Source organism: Nipponia nippon, unplaced genomic scaffold (genome assembly GCF_047370975.1).
Source record: "Nipponia nippon isolate SJK-2023a ecotype South Korea unplaced genomic scaffold, ASM4737097v1 scaffold_8, whole genome shotgun sequence".
Classification (NCBI taxonomy): domain Eukaryota; kingdom Metazoa; phylum Chordata; class Aves; order Pelecaniformes; family Threskiornithidae; genus Nipponia; species Nipponia nippon.
This window is the reverse complement of record NW_028262402.1, coordinates 36,541,095-36,562,614: the sequence shown is the minus strand read 5'-3', so window position 1 is coordinate 36,562,614 and position 21,520 is coordinate 36,541,095. Positions and strand designations below refer to the sequence as shown.

General features: G+C 37.6%; 1 protein-coding gene across 10 annotated transcripts in view; it reads left to right on the top strand.

Annotated features, from left to right (window-relative positions):
• The window catches only part of TRPM3 (transient receptor potential cation channel subfamily M member 3), a 463,424-nt gene that overhangs the window by 329,425 nt on the left and 112,479 nt on the right, over window positions 1-21,520 (top strand). For all 10 annotated transcript variants that reach the window (XR_015700935.1, XR_015700934.1, XM_087741457.1 and 7 more), the window contains exon 6: window positions 7,453-7,624. Coding sequence is in view for 8 of the 10 variants with exons in the window: in XM_087741457.1 (XP_087597583.1) it covers window positions 7,453-7,624 (172 nt within the window). In the remaining 2 variants the exon portion in view is untranslated. The remainder of the gene's footprint in view (window positions 1-7,452; window positions 7,625-21,520) is intronic.

The following is a 21,520-nucleotide window of genomic DNA, read 5'->3' as shown; positions in this document are numbered from 1 at the left end:
GGATTACAATTACAGGGTCATCACTAAGGATAAAAATAGTTCCGAAATGTATCTGTGATAGATAAAATTGAAACTTTTCTTCCAAACCTCCTGGCCCCTAATATTTTCATAAAATGATTCGTTAATGGCATGATGCAATGCTGAAGCACTTCTGGTTTTATCCATTCCTAATGTACATATAATGATATTGCTTTATGCTTACCAATATTGAATTTCATCGTCTATTTTATTGCCTAGTCAGGCTGCTTTATGAAGACTTTCTTTAACTCTTCATAGTCCACTGAAATATCTGTAAGCTTTTCACACTCTTATTAACCTCAAATCCCTTACAACTGTGTGGAACAGAACATGACCTAGCTTGAGGTAGGCCACTTATGTCACTAAATCTTATTAGTAACACTCCATCTTTGCAAAAATTAACTTTTCCTTCTTAAAGTTTTTCCTCCCTTCCCCTCAGCTTTCCCCAGTTACTAATCCCTCTAAAGACTTTCCCTATTATCCAATGTGTGCAGTTTCTTTAGAAGCATTTGGCGAGGAAGCTTTTTGAAAGTTTTTGAAAATCAAAGTGCACTATATTGACTGGCTCATTAGAGGTGAATGCTGTGAAATGAACCAAGAAGGGGAAATATAAATAGTACCATAAGCATGTAAAATGAATCATCGTTAAGCAAGAAACAAAGGCCACAAAGGATTATGCAGGGGGGAAAAAAAGTCAACCAATAGTAAAAGGCCTGTCAAACTCCAGCATCAATGTGGCTTTATGCCTATATGCACTATGTCTAGTTAAATTATGATCAGAACTGAAGAGCTGTCAAAACATAACCTTCCAGCATCAGATAGATACAGAAAATTGTCTTAGTCATGGGATTTGGGGAAGGGGAGGGAGGAGAGGGAGTTACTGCCACTGCACATGCTCCAGTGCATGTTGCCTCCCTGTGCCTTATGGCAAATCAGGCGTGCTCAGCAGAGCTGTGCCTCTGCTAATGCTCCAGTCCTTGCCTGGCCTGTATGGATCTTGAAGTCATAGCTGAGGAGTTTTATTACATTTACCAGTCCATCCAAATCAGTCAGCTCTTGGGAATCCCAAGGGCTTTCCTTAGAGCCATAAAGAGGACTGGCCAAGTTAAGTAAAATATTGCTGCTGTTTGCTATTTATTATATTGTGATGGTTAAAGATCGCTAAAGAGACTTGTCTTGCTCCAGTACTGTAAAAGCAATATAGCAGAAAATAGTGCCCCCCTTAACACACTTAGATTCTAATTTAAAAAACGGTTATTCTACCAGAAAGTAAGGTGGCTTGCTGACTCTTGTAGAAAACTTGGATTATAAACAGATTTCTCCCTACATACAGAGCCATTCTTCCTTTTAAAAGAGTGCAGTGTGTGAGCCTTTGTAGCATGCACATCTTTCCTTTTGAGTCTGTTTAGCCCTCATTTGGGTTTAATTCCTAGTCACCTCAGTAGGAACAGTGCCTGGATTACAAAGAGAACACTGATTTTAGCACTTTCCTTTTGCTCAATGAAATCATTCAAATAAGTTTCATTTTTAGTCCAAAGAAGCTAGTATTTGAGACTTAAATCAAAATATGCTTTTATTGTGCAACTCAGTGAAAAGGACATTTTCATACTCTGATATGTCATTGATCAGTCAAGATGCTGTAGTATATAACCTACTAACTTAAATAGAATGCATTTTTTTTAGTAATTAAAGTTTTGAGAAAAAAAAATTACTGAACTAATTGAAACTAAAATTGAGCTTCTGTGCTGCTATGCTGAATCACTACAAAACCCATGACACCCACTCTTTCATGCATTCTATAAAAATCCTTCCATATGTGGATACAACAGGTTGACATAAGGACAAAATCCTAAAGTCTCTCCAAATTTCTTGGGTTTTATTTGTCTCCCTTAGAGTACTGTTATAGCCGTGGATTATAGTGTGTTTCTCTCCCTGTATTACTTCATTGATCTTTTGGTTATGCTAAACAACTAGAGTATGGCAAAACTGAAGCTCAGCAGAAATTTTGGAACTAGTAAAATACTTACTGTTTTTAACACAGGCTTTAGCCAGTGAAAAGGAAGCAACAGTCGTTGGCTTTTATCATTTAGTGCAGCAGAATGCACAACCCAAAATATAAGCCTACTTTGCAGACTTGTGCATAAACAGCTAAAAGTGCTACATAAAAGCAAAAAGTGTTATCAGAAAGAAAACTACTTTCTCACAGCAAATTTATGTCTTTATAATAAATAGATATATATTTATTAAACAAATATATATTATATAGCATATATTTTATAAAATATATAATATCCTATAATGCCTATTATATATTATATTATATTATATTATATTATATTATATTATATTATATTATATTATATTATATTATATTATATTACATTACATTACATTACATTACATTACATTACATTACATTATATTATATTATATTATATTATATTATATTATATTATATGTTGTATTATATATATTTTTAGATGTATATATATATACCAACCCTTTCATGCACTCTGCCTTCCAGAATAAATTATATTTTTTAATTCCTAGAACTCAAATGATGGAAGCACAATCATTCCCAGTTGTAGATATTCTTTATGGACTTCACTAATAACAGATGCCTGTTCTTTTGTACAGCTCAGTATATTCTGAAAAAATAAATTTAATAAAACTCAGGCAATGAATATACTGCTACTTGAAACCTACTCTTCTATACAGCTGCAATCATAATAATAAGGAGCAAATATTGTCACCTTTTATATAAAAGACAAATTTATTTTGGACTAAACGTGAGTTGAATCCAAACATCCTTAGATATTTCATTTGTTAAAAAGTAAAGTTTCTAGACAATACTTCTGATTTATTAAAGACTTCAGTTTCAGAGTAACCAATTTTTATATTAGTACAGTTGCTGAATTTTATAACTATAACTGGAGGTAAGAACATGTCATCAGCAAAGTTTTCTCTGGGGTGCTCAAACGGTACTCACAGCAGAACTCTGCAGTCTTGCTCTGCTTGCTCAGTTATATCTTCATCTTTTTTCAGTATTGATTTGGATAGGGAGGAAATTGAAAAACTGGAAGGTTGTATGCACTTCAGAGGGCAGGATCACAACAGAGAAGTTAGAAGTCAGCCTGTCATGGAGCAGGTGCTAGCATGAACATCTCAGAATCCCTGGACAATAACAGACTAGACAGCTTCTTCAGGAATGGTGGGGACCTTCCATGTTGTAGTGGGTCACCAGATAATTATTAATGGTTAAAACAACTTGATTACACTATAACTCAGTGCTGTTTCAGAAAGATGAGTATTATGCTGAAATTTACTAACAGGACAGGTATACGGCCTTGGGAATTATTCACTTTTATGGCACTGGGCACAGGTGAGGCCAACATCTAGTTATAAGTCAAGGAAATAAGAGCAAACAGGAGGTGCAGAAAACGTAACCATTGAGAAAAGCTTAAAGCTTAAAGAACTAGAATTGTTTGCTATATATTACAGCTGAACTAACTGGGAAAGGCTTATTTTCATCAACACACAAAGTCCTGCCCACTTCCTTCTCCATGATCCCATCAGTAAATGCCTCATTATAAAGGACTTCACTCTGCCAGTGCCAAGTCCCTTTCATTTTCGGAATACCACCTGCCTCTCCGAGATTACCAAAGGTTATCCAAACCAGAAAAAGTGTGCGTTCAAGAATTAGCATCACCTTAGAATTAGTGTCTCCTTACCATTCATGTATATGAAAAAAAATCATATAGCTGTCAAGCCTGATAGGTATGTAGCCAGACCTCACCACTTTAAACCGTGATCTTTAAAACACATTCCAGTGAGTCTTGTCAGAAAGACCAGCCTTCATATTATCTGCTCTGTATGTGTGTACCAGACAACATGTACATCAGACTGTCACGACAGGCTGGCTACATGTTTCCTATTTGTTCTTTCATAGTACTCTGAATAACGACGTGAGCTTATAGCATGACATTGCTTCCTTCTATCTCTCAAACTTCTTTGTTTTTACAATGTCAGAAAGATTATATTTTGCTTTAGTTATTTCCTGCAGGTTTCAGAATAATAATAAAAGTTACAAATCCCAGGCAACTAATTAATAAGTGTATATTACTTTATTGTTGTTGGATTTGTTGTAACCAATTTTGACTTGGTTTTGGTAGATATTTTGCAATTATCCTTCCAGAAAGATGTTATTCTTTGAGAATAATTTGAATTGCGGGGGGGGTGGGGGGGGGGGGGGGGGGGTAAGATTACAAATAACCATAGATAGTTCACAAGTTTGTTTCACTATAACTTTTGTCCAGTGTCAAAGTATCAGAGCTCCCTTGCAGGCCAGGTCAGGAAATAATTACTCTGAGGAAAGGTGTAAGGAAAAGAGATTCAGAGCTCTCATTGCAAACTACAAGGTGGGAAGCATGCCTGGGGCAAAGCTGGGGACTGGCATATTTGTAGCATATACAGAGAATTTCGACCATGATGCTTGCAGGATCCTCTAAATTAAACCAGGAGCTACTCTGTTCCCTGGTGGACCCCAGTAACAGTGAGGATGCAGAGAAGGCTTAATTTGAACAACTACTAGTTTTTGAGAAGCAAAGCACGCATATCTTTTTCTGCCACTACTCTGAACACACTAAGTTTGTTGTAAATTCTTTGCCTTCACCTAGACTGCTGAGATTCATGCACTGGATCAGATGACACATGCATGCTCATTGTCCATAGTGAGTTACCCTGAGCGATTTTTCAAGTGCTGTCCCTATGTTGAGTGTCATGGGCCCACCGGGAATATAAACAGAGTATAACAGTGCTTTTAATTCAAGCTTGCTGCCACCTTATGGTGCAAAGGCAGCTGCTGGGGTTAGCCCAGCTCCCCACCAATTGACAGAATGCCCTCAGCCTGTGCAGCTTGAGTACTGCTTCACAGCATGGCTGCTGTCACATTCATTAACCTGTATTTAGAGGGGTTGTCTTGAGCATAAATGCTTCCTTTCAACTCTGCAGAGGAAGATGCCAGGGGACATTGTTCCCTCTTCTCAATGCAGAAAGAGGATGAGAAGACATTAAAGTCAAAGTTTTCCCAGCCTTTTAACTTGCCTATAAAATGTAAGGGATTGCAAAGAACAAGGGAATGGGAACTGCAAGAGTGAGAAATCGAAAATCTGCTGAGCATTGTGGAAAAGCAGTTCACCTCAAGGAAATAGCCTTAAAGCATAGGATTTTCTTGCCTTCCTGAAGATTTTGCTTATCCTTTAATCAGGAAAAGATTCTGACAGCGTGATTTGTGAAATTTATTATTAAAAGTATTTCAGCTGTTGAACTGTGCGTGCTGTGAACAGTTCAATTGAAAATAATTGTATTCTCATTTTCACATCTATAAAATTTATTAATAATAAGATTCACCTTGTAGCTAAACAGCAGACAGAACCAAAGTGGAGCCTTCTAGTTTGCCCTGCAGCAGCACTACTAAGTCAATCTGTGGAGCCTTTGGTGCTGCAGCTCATTAGAACTGCAGCTCAAGCTGTCACCATTAGAAAGATTTGAGCTGTGGCTCTCAGGGACAAACCACAAGCTGTCAGTAGAATTGCATGCACAGTGGCTTGTAATCATACAATGAACATGCAACTCAAGTCATTCCTCTTCTATCAGATCTTGCTGGTCTGTGCCTTCTATATATTGAGAGATAGGTCAGGTATCATTTAAAAAAAATCTGTAACTTTTATTTTATTTGATTCTTAGGCATGTGAGAAAGAACCTTCTTCTTTTTTCTGACTGTGGCATGGGACACATGGTTTCTGTGTCTGTAGAAGCTGGTTAATGAATGTATTCCAGCAGAGTATTGATATTTGTTAAGCTATATGCACCTGTAGAATAAATGTTTTATGAATGCGGCACCAAAAGAAACAGTATCAAAGAAACAAGCCAAAGCTATCACCTGTTCTCACAGTGGAGTGCACTGCCTTTCTGTTGGCCAGCTGCCCTCCTGGTCTTCTCAGACCTATTTCCTCCCTGTTGCAGGATGAACAGTTTACAGAGTACCCTCTGTGTGACAGTTTATAACAGCAAAAGAAGTCTGTGGGTTTCCTCTTGCCGTCGAAGAGCTGACCAAAATGCTGCAAGCATTCGCAAGCGAAAATAATAGAGAGATATATCTCTGGCCAAAGAATTACTAACACATATTATTTATAAAGAATTATGTCTCAATTAGAGAGCTCTTTAGAATAACAAAACAGGAGAGAAGCTTAGGAAGAAATTAATAAGTTAATATATTTCTGTCTGCAAGCATTTTTGTCAAAACATGAGCGTACACTTTTGTGCATTAAAAAGCCCAAGATTTTGTTAGATTAGAAAAATGAACAATGCCAGAGCTGTGAAGAAAAATCCTTGCAGATGAAGTATAGCCCAGCTGAATTTTGTAACAAGTCGCTTCAGCATTTCTTCAGCTAGGACTTCATTTTACAAATTTTCAGGAGTTTTGTCTTTCCAAAAAGACAAGACATATGTAAACAATGCAGGGAACAATATCTCTAGCAAATGTCTTTCAATGATCAGCCAGGATCCCTTGACGCAACACCAATTCTTTTGCCACATCATTGCAGTCTCACTTATGTCGCCGGAGACCCACCAAAGTAGGTGACAGCCAGATGTGGCCCAGTGCTATTATTTGGTCTATCTGGAGGCTATGAGTGGGATAACTCTGCAACAATTTACTCTGTCTGAGTTTCTCCTCATGAAAACAAATCAAAGGAAGTGTAGCAAACGCCCCATTGAATGGAAACTTTCTAAAGCTGTTGTGAACACATGCAACTGCCTTTGTACTGTGCTAAGAATGGGCCAATAGTTTTTTCCAAGGAAACTGAAAATGTGGTGTAATATGTGTACGCCTCTCCAAGAGTGGAATTCACTTGTATTGGTGTGTCTGCAGAGGACTTCCTGTGCTGGTGGCTCTGAATGAGCTGGAACAGGGGGCATGGGTGCTGGGTGGGGTATGTGAAGGAAGAATCAAAGATTTCAGTCAGATAAGGTGAGGATTTACAGCAGCACTATTGAAAGACAGCAGCAGACAGGGTGTACAGTGTGTGTGTGTAGTCACACAGACCGTTGGAGGACTGACCATTGGCTGGACTTAACAGCGAAACAGTGGCCATTGATGCTACTAAAATAGATTACCATGAAAAACCCTTTAAGCAGCATCTGCATCTAAAAGGACAGTGTTTGCAAGAGGGTAGACACACTGGTTTAAGTGCTAAGGTTATTTTCTACTTTACACATAGAAGACAGCAGTGCTCGAGTGCAATACTTCAAACAACTTTGATTTTTTTTCTTTTTCTTTCGTATCATCTTGTGAGCTGGTGTCTTATCATTGATTTGGTTCAGAGGGTCTTTTCTGTTTAGTACTTTTTTTTTTCTTCTGTCTCTAAAATGCAGGTGGTCCGACCATACCAGACGATGTCCAATCCTATGAGTAAGTTGACAGTGCTCAACAGTATGCATTCTCATTTTATTTTGGCTGACAATGGCACTACTGGTAAATATGGAGCAGAGGTGAAACTTCGTAGACAGCTGGAAAAACATATTTCACTTCAGAAGATAAATACAAGTGAGTAACATTTTGCTTGTATTGTTTTATAATTGCAATTATATCAAAGACACTATGAATTTAAATAGGCAATAAGGTCTGTATATTTTGGGGAGTAGCTCTGCTGTCTAAAATGGTGAGCATGAGCTAATAAAAGCAAATGATGGTGAACAAAGATAATAACATTTGATTTTAGAATACTGTGGGTAAGGGTACAGCACAAATAGCTGAATTTGTTTCTGATAAGTTTCAAACAATATTTGTGAAGGCTCTTCAGGTTCAACTTAGGTCTTTGGTACCCCCATCTCCTTAAAACTGTATATAGTTATGGTCCCCTTCATTTTGTAAAGAATAAAGTGGTAGAGAAAAGGGTGACAAAAAGTAAGGGAGAGTTTTTTATGACAAAGACTTTGCAGGCTGGAAGACAGATGACTAAGATGTATAGAGGTATATAAAATCCTGCATGGTTGCAGGAGAAATGACTGGACAACTTAAGCAGTCCCAGAGCCATTGATATTTAGAGGCAGAGAGAGTATCCCATAGACGTGTTACTATATGTTTGCACTGTTTACTAGGTTTTCTTAAGCAGCTGTCATTAGCCACAGCCAGTGGCAGAATATGAGGTTAAATGATCCTTTCACCTCATCTTTTACAATCATCACGATATATTCCACATCATGATCAGACTGAAGCCCTAGTTTTTCTCTCAAAGTTATAATTTTTTTTTTCTTTGATAATCATGTACCACTTTCCTACGTAAAATGAAAATAGTTACCTAGGTAAGTACTTCTGCTTGGATAAAATAAAAGATGATATCTCAATATTAGTACTATTATTTCTGTAGTGTACAGATGCTTAATTTAGATGCGAGTTCAATTATTTCTAGGTATTTTGGATTTTTTTTTTCTTTTGATTACAATCATTTAGTTTCTAGAAACTTAGTGCTATCAAAAGAAAAAAGGATCAGCTCTAGAAATTGAACCTAGGCCATACATAGGGAAGAAATCTTCATTTGGACTTCAGCCAGGCAGGAATTTTTTCAGTCTCACAAACAAACAAACTTCAGTGTTGTACCTGCATGAGCTACCTTTAGAAATGAAAACAGAACTCATTTTTCAAAAGTGATCATATGCATAGCCTTTCTGCTGATAACTCTCCATAAACATGCAATTTTGAGGTCAGGAACGGTGACAGTTTTTGTGATATAGGCACTTGAAACTGGAATGAGACTAAGAAACACGTTTAGACTGTTGGACATCCGATGATAACAAATTACAGGCAGGCCCAATGGGGTGAACATAAACTAGCGTGTTGGTTGTGCTTGATAAAGCTTTCTGTATGGTGAGTATAGTCTGTACTTAAATTAAAATGGTGTGCTACTTACACCTTTCAACACTGCTGCACGAACTACATATACTACAAGCTTATTGTTTTTACAATATCAGAGTATATATTACTTTTTCTCAGAGAGCAGTGTGTAGGTATGCACAAATGTGTGCATCCCAAGTGGTATGTGCATGCCTATGCGTTTCCTTAGCAGATGGAGATAGTATGATCTAATCCTAGGTTGACTAGCAACAAAAATTCACATTTGAAAATGGCATACATGATGTAATCAAACTGTAGAAAACTGTGCCATAAATAATAATTATTTTGAGGACATTTATAAGAAAAGTGTGAGCTTTTGCAGTTTACAGCACAACATTGTGTTGGGGAAATCTTTATGTTAAAAAATAAATCTCTATAGAGAGATTTAACTTAATTCAAGTTTGGACAAGAGGTTTATCTGTTGAAAAGTGATTGATGCATGAACGTCCAATCTTTGGTCATTCAACTCAAATGCTTGCCAGACCTTTTCAAACACCTACAAAAAATGAAGGATTTCTTTTCTCTGGTTTCTCTCTGCAGCCCCACCTCCATCTCCCAGGAGTATGTATCTTCCTTTTCTATTCCCTTTTCTCTGTGACAGAGTCTCTCTATCATTTAACCTCTCCCTCCAAAATCTCTCTCTCTTGTAAACACAAAAACATTTGGGTCTCACAACACTTCTTCAAAATAGAAATGTGAGACAACTGTTAAGAAGGAAGGCTGCTGGTAAGATTTGTATATCTTGGTCCAGTGACATCAAGAATGTTTCTGCCATGCTTTGTTTTCCTTTGTTTTAAAGTCCTGCCCTGCCTCTAGTTAATAGAAAGGTGACCATATGAATGAGAGAAGGACCACATGCCCTACTGGGTCAGCCAAACAGATGGCCACTTTCTGATGCCTTTCCTTACCCTCATTCCTCGCAGAGCAGTGGTGATCCTTGGCCCTGTGCATGCAGGAGCGCTGCAGCAAAGGGATCTTCATCAAACAGGAGTGTGTGCAGCCATCCATGTGTGTCCTTACTAACCATTTTCCAGTAGTAAGCATGTGGAGCGGGGGAAAACACTGACAGCATCAGACTTTTGTTTGCTGGAGAGTCAGGAAAAGGTACAATTTTTAGTTAATCGCCAAACAAAAGAGCAGAAGGCTAGAAAACAGAACAGATTTACGAACTAATAAACAGTTGGTAACTTCTTATTTCACAGCCTGTCCCTGGACAATAGTGCTGAAAGCAGGTTTTATTCTAATTTTTAAGCCTGCCTGACTTTTACATGCTAGGCTTGTCATTTCTTCTTATTTACTTTCCTTTGCTTCAACTGTATCTTTCTCCAGTGCAGTGATAGCTCTCCTGAATGTTTGGGATCACACACTGTTCACAAAGGGAAACTTCAAGCTTGTGCTCGCCTATTAAAAACACAGAAAATGGTATTCCTTTCAAATAGATTAGGACAGTGGCAGTCTCTTTTATAAAATTTAAGATTAAATCAGGTCATTAAGTATGCCAGATAATTCTGAAAGACTCAGCTGCTTTTGTTCCTAATATGGCATAACTCTCAGTCATTTGGCAGTATCTAATTTCCTGACTGAGTTTACTATTAAATAATAATAATAAAAAACTTGCCTTATGCCTGCTATGAACACTAGCGAAAAAGATTTCACTGAATACTCTGTGTCCATTCTAGCTTTTTAGCTTTTACCCCTTCCATAGCTCTTATTTTGTCCACAGCAAATATTCAGGAATGAAAAAATGCTTTCCAGGCAAGCAGAGGGAACAGTTGCATTTGTGGGTCACTCTTCATCAGCAGGTTCAGGACATAGTCACTCAATTGTGCATTTAACTAGAGGTCAATTTGATACTTCAATGCTCAAGGCTTTCTTATTTTCACAAATGAAGACTATTTTAACACAGCCCAGCAACCATCTCTTGCCATGAGCCACAAGTTGTCTCAAACTCATGAAGTTTCAAAGTGCATCATTTTGTAGTAAGAAATGTTGAAAGTAAGATGAACTTTTCTGAAACTGTTTTAAGATCAAAAGGAAATATTGAAGGTGGTCTAATCAGAAATGTTGCTGGTTTCCAATTCACACAAACATTTGAGTCCTGGACTTTTTGCAGGAATTTAAAGGCAGGGAGATCACCTTAAGATATGCTCTGGAAGGAAGGAAAAATATCTTTGTGACCATCCCTGCCATATGGTTTATTTGTACAGCATTGCATGGATAATTTGACAGCTCATGTAAAAATTTTTACATTGAAATGTGGAGTTAAAACAATTTTAGTTCATCCTATTCCAAAAATATTGCATTAATGAGCAGGAAGTTTTCATGACACATGTACATATGCACAGAGATTTTAAATGCAATAAAGTGTCCCAGCTCAAAAGGTGTGATTTTTCAGAGATACAGTAAATGGACTGCAGCTGTGTTTCCAGCTATGATACTATGCTTATACTGTTTCTTGGCATGCAGGGATGTACAGCACGTCAGGCTGATGTAATTCACTGCTGCCAGTTTACTGATTTCTGATTTACTGCTTCTGAAAGTGCTTATAATACTAAACTCTTGTCTCACTGCCTTGAACGCAAGAGGGTTCACAGCTATTCAGAGAATGATAGGTTTCATATGGGCTGGAACAGACCTCTGAAGTTCCCCAGTCTGAGTCTCCTCTCCAAGTGGACTATTGTCAATGCTAAATAACCTTGTCCATAGCTTTGTTTAGCTAAGTCTGAAAACCTCCAGTAATGGATACTCAACTATCTATATGGGCTCCAGCAAAATATTTGGAAACTTTCCCCACCCCACAATCAGTGTGTGATCTGGAGTCCTCCAACCGCTATTCGTGGCCGTTTTTCCTCCATAGGGCCTGGCCTTAGCAAGAAGAGTATGGTTCTAACACCTTTTTAGCACCCCTGCAGATAGTTGTAGGCAGGTATTAGATTACTCCTTAGACTTCTTTTCAAAAGATTAAACAAGCCCTGCTGTCTCAAGCTCTCCTCTTCAGACATATGCTCTAGGCCACAACATACCTTAGCAGCTTTTCTCTGGATGTTCACCAGTTTCTCCTCATCTTTCTTGAAGTGGACAGCCCAAACCTGAATCCAGTCCTTCAGATGCAGCCCCACTACTGATGAACAGAGTGGGGGTGGGATAAAAACTCACACTTGAGACACTTCTCTAATGTAGCACAAGTGCACGGTTTGCCTTATGCGCACTGAGAGCATGCAGTTGGATCACATTCAGATTGGCATCCACTGTAACCCCAGGTCCATGACATAAGGATCTAGTTATCAGATTAGAACAAAAGCTACAAGTTTTACTCTGACAGTCAAGTAATTTACCTTGTTGGAATCCTTTTCCAAGAACGAACACACAAAAATTGCAATTTATGTGGGATTTTTCAGGTTTGGACTTCATTTTCCCAAAAATTGCATAAGTCCTTATTGTCTTTGAGACCTGAAATAACTGTTAGTTTAAAAACATGTGGTTTAATTGACTATCTTTATAAGGATAACTAAAAGTCATTAGGCATTCATCCTCAAGAGATAGACTGCTATGATATTGTAGACCTAACATTTAATTATTCTTTTTCTAAAATTCTTGTGCATCCCTCAAGCTCCTCTTATATACAGTATTCCTTGACTAAAGTAATTCTAAACCCTTATGTTTCAACACTCAATTTTATTCAGAAGGAATAGGGATCAGTGTATCCTCTAAAGGGTTGAGAATTTATTTGCTTTTCTAGAATCCCATACACAATACATTTCCTCCTCCCCCTGATGCCTGAGGAGTCTTCTGCACATTGTAGATTTTTCATCCCCTTTGCAGCTGCTTTTTCCCAAATATTGTATACTTAGACCTTCTTTCCAATGGGTCACAATGGTGCAAAGAAATGTTTCAAAAGAAACTATTTGAAATAGAAGAGGTAGAACAATTTTCACCAGAAAACTAGTATTTGGCATTGGATTAGAAATCAATTAATATCTTATGATCCCGCAAGATGTGAAAGTGCAGCTAGTCTTTTTTTTCCCATCCTGGGAAAATACTAGTGGCCAGTACAGAAAAATAACTTAATGTATCACCAAACAGGTGATGTAATCTATAAACAGAGAAAGGAAAGAAATGAAGCATCTAATTACTAGAGATAACCTATTGCAAATTCTCCAATTATGACATTCCTAGACACTAACAAAGCATTTCTGTGAAGTGTGCTGGAATGGCCCGGTCATTTGCTAAGATGTACATCATTACCATTTCTGCAGAACATTGCTGAGTCACACGGTAGGTACATCAGTCTTGCCTCCAACCAGAAAAACAAAAGAAATCTGTCTACAAAATGTGTGTTGGAAGTTACAAGTCATAAAATACTCATTCCTGCTGCTCTACAGATGGTTAGATTAGAATTATTACCAATGTAGCAACTCAGCTAATAGGTCTGATCTGAGGACCGTTAGTCACTTTCAGGCAAAGTCACTCCAATAGGTTAACATGCCTTGGGTTTCACCCATTTTGTGATTAGCCAGAACAATACATTCTCATTAACAAGTGTAGTCTAGAATTACTTCATGTTACATAAGAAGACCCTTTACCAGTACTTGGTGAATCTTCAAAAATCCTTCCTAAAGTTTCCCCCTTTTGGCTCTGCACTCACGTTTGCATTTTTATAATATGCAGCTCATTCCTCCTGTTTAAATTAAGGCATTCAGTTCATGTGGTACACATGTAGCTATTAACTCAATTGTTGCTACTAACTGAAATACTCTCAAATCCTTAGAAAACTTGCAGCATGATTGCCAAGCACTTCCATCACAAATGACTACTTTCCTTCATATGAATGATCTTACTGGGGCAGTGGAGAAAGACAAGGACACAAATTATTTATATACGTAAGATGATCACACGTAGCCTGTATAAAGGTTTTTAATTTGAATGAAAGAGGTTGTGAATTAATTAGGAATGTTTTAAGTTTTTCTTTAGAAGAACATGTATAATTATCTGTCAGCGGAATCAGAATCTGGACGCAACGCAACGCTAGCATAGCATAGCATAGCATAGCATAGCATAGCATAGCATAGCATAGCATAGCATAGCATAGCATAGCATGCACTTACAGCATGTTCTTGTGTATGCATAACTATTTTGGGAAACACACAATCATTTTCTTTGTCTTGCATGTATCAGTAATAAAATTTGTGTTTGCAGTGTGTCAGGCATAATATACTTTCAGTAGCGGTTAGAAGGGCAGAATAAACTTTTGTGTGATATTTGCAAATCTGACAAATGGCCTTGAAAACATATTCATCATGTGCTAATAACATTTTTCTTTTAAATCCAGACATCTTTTTTATATTGAAAGCTTCATCTACCAAAAGATTTAAATGCTGGTCAGAATACTGCCAGAATTTTCTGTTCTCTGTAACTATCTGACAGAGATTTTACATCCTTAAAATTTGCTTTGGAAACAGATGAAGTCCAATCAGTCAGGCAGTGGTATTCAAATTGGGATTAACAGCTACCATCATGGATTAAAACGTAAAAAGATTTAATGTTTGCTCTAATGATTTAAAAAAGGCTCATTTACTTGTCAGCTTGGACTACTTAGATTTCTGCCATTTTATAGTATGAGACATAACCTCAGAGAAGGAAAGAGTAGTGATGAGGCAAAAGGACTTCACTATCATGAGGAATGAAGATAACAAGGATATATAATGTCACCTAGACAGCAGGAGTCCAGCCTTTGCTGATGAGGGAGGAAGACATTTTTGGCTACAAAAACTCTTTATTCTTCATAAAACTAGCTACCGTCTTCTTCTTCAGGAATAGTTATGCAGAAAAGACAAACACCTTTTTGAGATTTTTAACAATTCTTTTTCCAGAAGACCCAAAAATAAGGTAAAAATGAGGATACGTAACCGAAGACATATTTGAAACGAGAACATTAAGCCAGAAGACATAAAGGCAATGCATGTTTAATTGCCGTAGACTCCTTCAAAAAATCAGAATGTTTTGAGTAGTCAGGTTTATTTTGTCTTTTAGAAACTTCTTTAACAAACACACTCTTTTAGCCTTTTTGAAGCTTACAGATCCAGAAAATGGACAAAATGATTTCTTCTTCAAAGCCAAATACGTGCCAAATATTCATCTGCATGCAGTTGGCCACCCTTCTGGAATAGGTGGAGTGCGTCACAAGGCTTTGAAGAACAAGGTGTGCATTTATGTTAAAACTAAATGTCCATTTGTGTTCAGGTTGCCACAACAGATGTATATAGTGAGCCTCAACGCTACTTTTCATCTCCCATTCTCCTGCTGCAACACTAACACCTTAAGTGTTAGCTACATTGTGCTTCATCTTCTCTGCACCCTGTGAAAACAATAGAAAAAAAATACATATTCTGTACCACAGTTCTGTTAAGGGCTGGTGCCTTGTCCTCTTTCCTAGAAACTCTAGAGATCTCAGTGTTTTGGGTTTTATTTCCCTCAAAGAAAGGGAAAAACAAAACAAAACAAAACAAACTGTGTATTTTGCCCAAGAATCACTCTGCACTGCTCAGTCAGTTCCATGCACTGAAGCACATTGGTATTTCTTAGTAGGATTAGCACACCAAATCCTTAGGTTGTGTAGGTCCACCTTGTAATATTCATACTCTTCTTTTGTTTAGTACATTTCTGGAAGAATTGTCTCCTAGACCACATAGGGCTTCATGTGGAGTATTACTATTCATTATCAATCTGCAGTTGTTCTTATTTTAAACATGCTGTTTGGTGCTGAAGGTTTGCTCTACCTCTACGGTGTGCTGTTTGAAAACAGACAGACCACAGGCATTGGTGTCTGTGTCCTTGTATTTAATCTTTCTTCTTTATAGAGTTGGTGAATGTAGTTGCCTTTTGGTAGGCCTCTGAGTAAAAGTTATCTCTGAGTAAAGAATTGATGGATAAAGTTGGGTGATTTGATTGGGCAGAGAAGGCAATTTGGACAGGGTAATATGTCAACAATATCTGTTCATGTGACCCGTGGACTTCCCTTTGTCATCCTATGCCTGAGAATATATGAAGGGGGCTGGGAAGGCAAAGGGACGTTCAACTGTCATCACTGGCATCTTCTCTGACCATTGCACCATCATCAAATGCATTGGAATTCTCATTTGTTTCAGATTTTTCCTTCATATTCTGTGCAGCCCTAGATGCATTTTCATAACTACATAGTTGGGAAGATGTAGGTACAGACTTCTTTACAGGAGAGGAAGCCTGCTGCAAGTTTGACTACTGTGAAATCTGAGTAAAACTCAGAACTGTTTGAAGCTTGACTCATTTCAAATTTTGTAAGAGATTGGAAATTAGGGCCTTTTTCATCAAAAGTGTCATGATGTTGGTTGATCAGGCACTGGGGACAAAAATACTATCTCAGAAAGGGTTGAGAAAGCACATGCAGGTTAAAAATTGTTCTTGAAGCACAGATAAATACGCAATTGATTGCTTGAAAGTGGATCCATAAATTCCTCTCATGGAATTGATTTTCAACAGATTAATTTGTTGAAAACATATGTGTTTTCATATGATTGATATACAAGCAAAAGAACACAGGTCATTTCAGCTCTATAATATTTGGACATTTTAGATTTATTGAATTCACTATAAAAATCAGAACAAAGCCATAAAACTAAGAAACAGAGATTATTTTAGGGTGAATCCTTTTTAGCAAAATTTCTCCTGTTCTGTACCTCACCTGTTGCAGTTTTCTAGAACAGGTGAGAAAGGAGGGATAATTTTCTGAGATTATGTAGTGTCCAATATGTTGACAAATATGCAAAATATGACAAGCAAAAGCTCCTCACTATATAATTCAAGGCAGTGTAAAAGTTGGTTGTGTTACTGTGATAACTTTCTAAAGTGCTGTCTACAATATGCGGTAGTGCTCACATCAAAGGGAACCAGAGAAAGTACCAAGGAAGATTAGACAGAATGTGAAAATTACTGAAATTGTAGTTGCTCCTGAGATTTTTAGGCCGTTACCTACAGCTACTGAGCTCCAAGAAGAGCAAAACCAGTTAGGTCCTGTAGTACTGGCCTAACAGTTGGCTGCTAGTACAGATAGGGTAGGTTTTGACTGAAATCCGTGAAGGTTCTTGAGTGTGTGTCTTTGAACAATATATTGCTGTCCTGTAGAAAGTAACCAAGTGCATTGTTACTGGCTGGTGAGGCTCACAAATCTGATGATTTAATCTTACATAGACTCTTCCCATGTCTTACCTGTTTCTGAGGAGTCTCTAAACTTTGTCCTTTTGCAAAGACAGGTATGAAAATCAAAAGAAGGTATCACAAATTTTTCATCAGATTTTCTTGATGCCATCCTTGATGTCCTTTGGAGAAGTTTTTAGGATCAGTCCGATATTAAATGAAGATATGGTTCAGATGTCAGGTCCACAGATTTGTCTGTCAATGCCACATCTGGTAGGATGGCATATACATCACTAGGTAGATTTAGACAGATGAGGAAGGAGCACTGAACAAATAAAAATGAGAGTGAAAGAGAGGGAAAGTACTGAGATGAGGCAGAAGAGAAAAGAGAGCAGGCTGGGACAAATGAAATGTGGTCATAGTCTTAGTAAAGAGAAGAATTAAAAATAGAGGAGATAAAAGAGGATTATGGATTAGACACAAGGAGACAGAGAGAAAGTGAAAGTGGTACCAAAAAGGAAATTAGAAAGATGAGAACACAGAATGGAAGTGGCCATAACAAGGGGAACAAGGAGAACGAATGCAAACAACAAAGGAAATAATAAAGCTGAACAAAATAAAATTTATAATAGTAATTTTAAAATGTGGTTGGGAAGCATGAAAAAGGAAATTATAGCAAATGAGATTCAATGAGCCTATGCAGAAGAAAAATCAAAAAATAAATTGAAAAGCAAAATTAAGTCCAATGGTTGTAAGCTTTTCTTTATTAATAGTGGTTCTGTGTCATTCTGTCACACATAATCCTTTCGTTCTGTGATTTTGAGAAAGACAGCAAATATTCTTAGAATTTGTTGTATTGGATTACCGGGACACTTTGACTTCTGTAGACATAAGTTCTGTAATGAGGCTCCAAATAAGTGGAAGTTCCATTTAATTTATGAAAATAGAAAACTGTTAAAGTTGTTCAGAAGAGGGTAGAATGAATTTGGGCTCCTATTTTTTTAAAAAAATCTGTAAGTTTCTCTGCTCTTATTAGTGAACAGTCCTTTCAAGTATTAAAAGAATATGTCTCTCTTCTTTGCCATATCTAGAATAATTAGTAACTGGTTCTACTCTGGGGAAGATACTGTAGATAAGGGGTGAGGAATAGGGAGAGCTGACTGTAAGAAGTGCAGCTATGTGAAATTAAGTTTGAGCTGGTTGTGGCATCTGGGGGATGTTCCTGTGTCTCTGGGTAATAAGACCCAGCATCCCTCTCCATCATCCTATGAAGGCAAGCTGCATTCCCTTTTTTCCAGTCATGTTCACTTACTAGTTAATAATGTAATTGTTCTGGTGGTAAGCATACTGCAGCTGTGATTTGCAGAGCTGGGGGAAGCAGATCCATTTATTGTATATGCAGGTGATCTTATCTATTTGCTATTGATATTGATATTTTAGCCAAAATTGTTTCATATGCATAAAGAGGTGTTTCCAAAAGGGCCTGAAGGCTGAAAACAATCGCCTGAAAAAAAACAAGCTGTAATATTATTTCAGCATAACCTAATAGGAAGGATCTGGATTATTTCAGGATGTTCTCTGTTATCACTTAGCATTTCTGAGGCAATTGGGACCATAGGCAGTACCACGTAGATATCCAGAGTTGATGCAGACACATTTCTGTGGGCAAACCTTTTAAATGCTGTTGTAAATCCAATACCATTTTAAATCTATTTAAGCAGCACTTACCCTGTGGTTAGACACACTCTGACAACAACCAGAGAGGAATATCTGTTGACTCTGTATTACTGTAAGGCAAATATTGGTTCAGAAATTAAAAATTACTTTCCTCAAACTTTTAAGCTGACACTGGGTGGACTTTTGCTTATTAAAATTCCAGAGCATATTTAATTGTTTATCCATTCTGTGTAAGTACCTCTCACTAGGATATCCAAGTGCTACGCAAACACTTGGACCAAAATCCTTCTGAAAGCCACTGGTGTGTTTCCTTCAGCCTTTGCTGATGCAATGCTATGCTGCATACTCTGCTACCCACATGAAATATAGCAATGGCCTGGAGGCTGGACTTGTAAGACAGACTTCTTGAGCAAAGGACTTTCTTTGGTTTTCGTTAAGTTCCCAGAACCCCTAAGTTCAAAGTTAAGTTTCAAGACACCGTAAGCCTCAAACTCTGCAAAAGCCTCAAAGAAATGCTATTTTGCCATTTCAAATATGAATGATTAATGCTTATTAGTTGAGTTCCACTCAAACATCACAGTTCATCTCACATTTTTAGGTTAAAACTAAGATCAGATTTGATCAAAATGTAGTTCAAAACTGTCAAAGAGCTTGTAAGCACATGGGCATTTTGGTTGAGCTTCACAACACTTCATCAGTCTTCTATTGAAAGTTAAATGGGATTTTCCACTAAATGCCACTGATAAACAATCCTTGCATTAAAAAGTCCTGAACTGTAACCTCATCTGTTGAATAAATAGCTTGTACCTGGGAAACATGTCATCTGTCGGATGCAAGTAAGGATTTGTTACACTGGCACTTTCTTTAGGATTAGAGGCCCACATGCGCAGGGTGGTTTTGGTGTTTCTATTCCTAGTTAGTAGAATCAGATGTATAAATTTGTAATTTCATGAACTTTTTATCCATTTTCATTTTGATTTAGTAAATATTCATCCACATGGCATTCAAATACAGCATAGTTGTGTTTCAATTGTTGCACATCCAAAACATTTGTAACAATGAAAGAAAACCAAACCAAGACGTACTGGTTAGAATTTACCAAATTAAAGTGAGTATCAAGATACCTGTTGGTAATAGAATTGTAGTAAATGTGTTCAGGGTGCATTTGTGTTAAAATTAAATAAACCTCTGAACCCAAGTCTTACTTCAAGGCCAAGCTGCTAAAAACTTGTGTTTATGAGGTTTCTTGCCATTTTAAAAACTTATATTTATGAAGTTTCTTGTTTTGATCATCATATCGTACAGTTCTGTGTGAATGTATGTGAGGGATATCATGTCTGTAAGGGGGGGGATGATTACCTTCAGTATGCTGAAAGAAAACATACCCCTAGTTGTTTTACCATGCTGGCAATTTGCCCTTCCATTTATTGCTACAACTGACTAAGGCTTAAGCCAGCTATCCACCACAGGCTAGGCCCTTCAATGATAAATTAGGCTGTAACCAAGGGTGGGATTGGGTCATACCTCAGAGCAACACAAGTACTTGCTGGCTAGCAAGAGCAGCAATTTGTCAGGGAAGAGAGAGGCACCAGCACAGGGCTTGTGAAACAACCCTGAAGCTCACAGAGTTTTTAACTCCAGAGGTATGAATAGCACAAAGTTCTTGAAGTCGGATGTGCTGTGATCCAGATTAACAGGCACTTAGTTAAAAGAGCAAAGGTCAAAGAGAATTTTTTCTTAATATCTTTGGGAAAACCTGCTGATTCATTCCTTATAATAAAGGAGCATTTTCCATTAGCGGGAACAATATTAAAAAAAAAACTAAGATTTTCTTCATAAAGCAGACTAGGAAGTCAGGAAAATCTGGTAGAAACAGAGGTCCTCATTATGTAAAATTGTATGTGACAGGAAAAGTTTAAAATTATCTGGCTTTGCATGCAAATAAATTTTACTTCTGCACATGAAAGGATATAAAGGCTTCACTTTCAGGAAACCTATGGGGCATTTGTGCTAAAGAGCCTGTGCAAAATGGTCTATATACATGCCTCTGAGTGCACTGTGCAGCTGCAAACACTTTCAGGCACACTAACATGTATATATCTGTTGATTTATATTTTTGGACTTCTATTTTATGACTGTATTTGTCAGCCACTAAGAGGGCATTGAGTTTACCCCTTACAAAAGCTATTGTCCTAAAATAATTTTGCAGGTAGAAAAGTAGCTGTTGCCCACAAATATTAGGCAAGTTAGAGGCCTGAAACAAATCTAAAGCCTGTCATAGAAACTTTCTACTGCTCAGAGTCCATTATCCCATTTTCTCAGGTAAGCACATCACAACCTGTAACATGATGACCAGTGGAGAAACCTGCCAATTTAGGTACCCCACCCCCCCCCCATCCGCAGTACATCTAGGTCCAGGAAGGGTTAGTAACCTGTGGACCTGGAGGGTGGTGCTGTGCAAAACTGTAGAGGTCCCTTGATCATGCAAATATACCTGCTTTCACGAAGAACTGATGAGCCATTCCAGCTCTGCTTTGCCTTATACACACGTGTACATGCCTGCGGTAGGTTCAGGATTTCTAGGAAGGGTGAGAATCCTCTTTCCACATTGCACAGATGAGTAGTGTGTGCCTCGTTAAGAGAAGACTTTTAGATGTTAGGCTGACTGCACATCCACTGTGTGTAGGTTTGTGGAGGCTTACT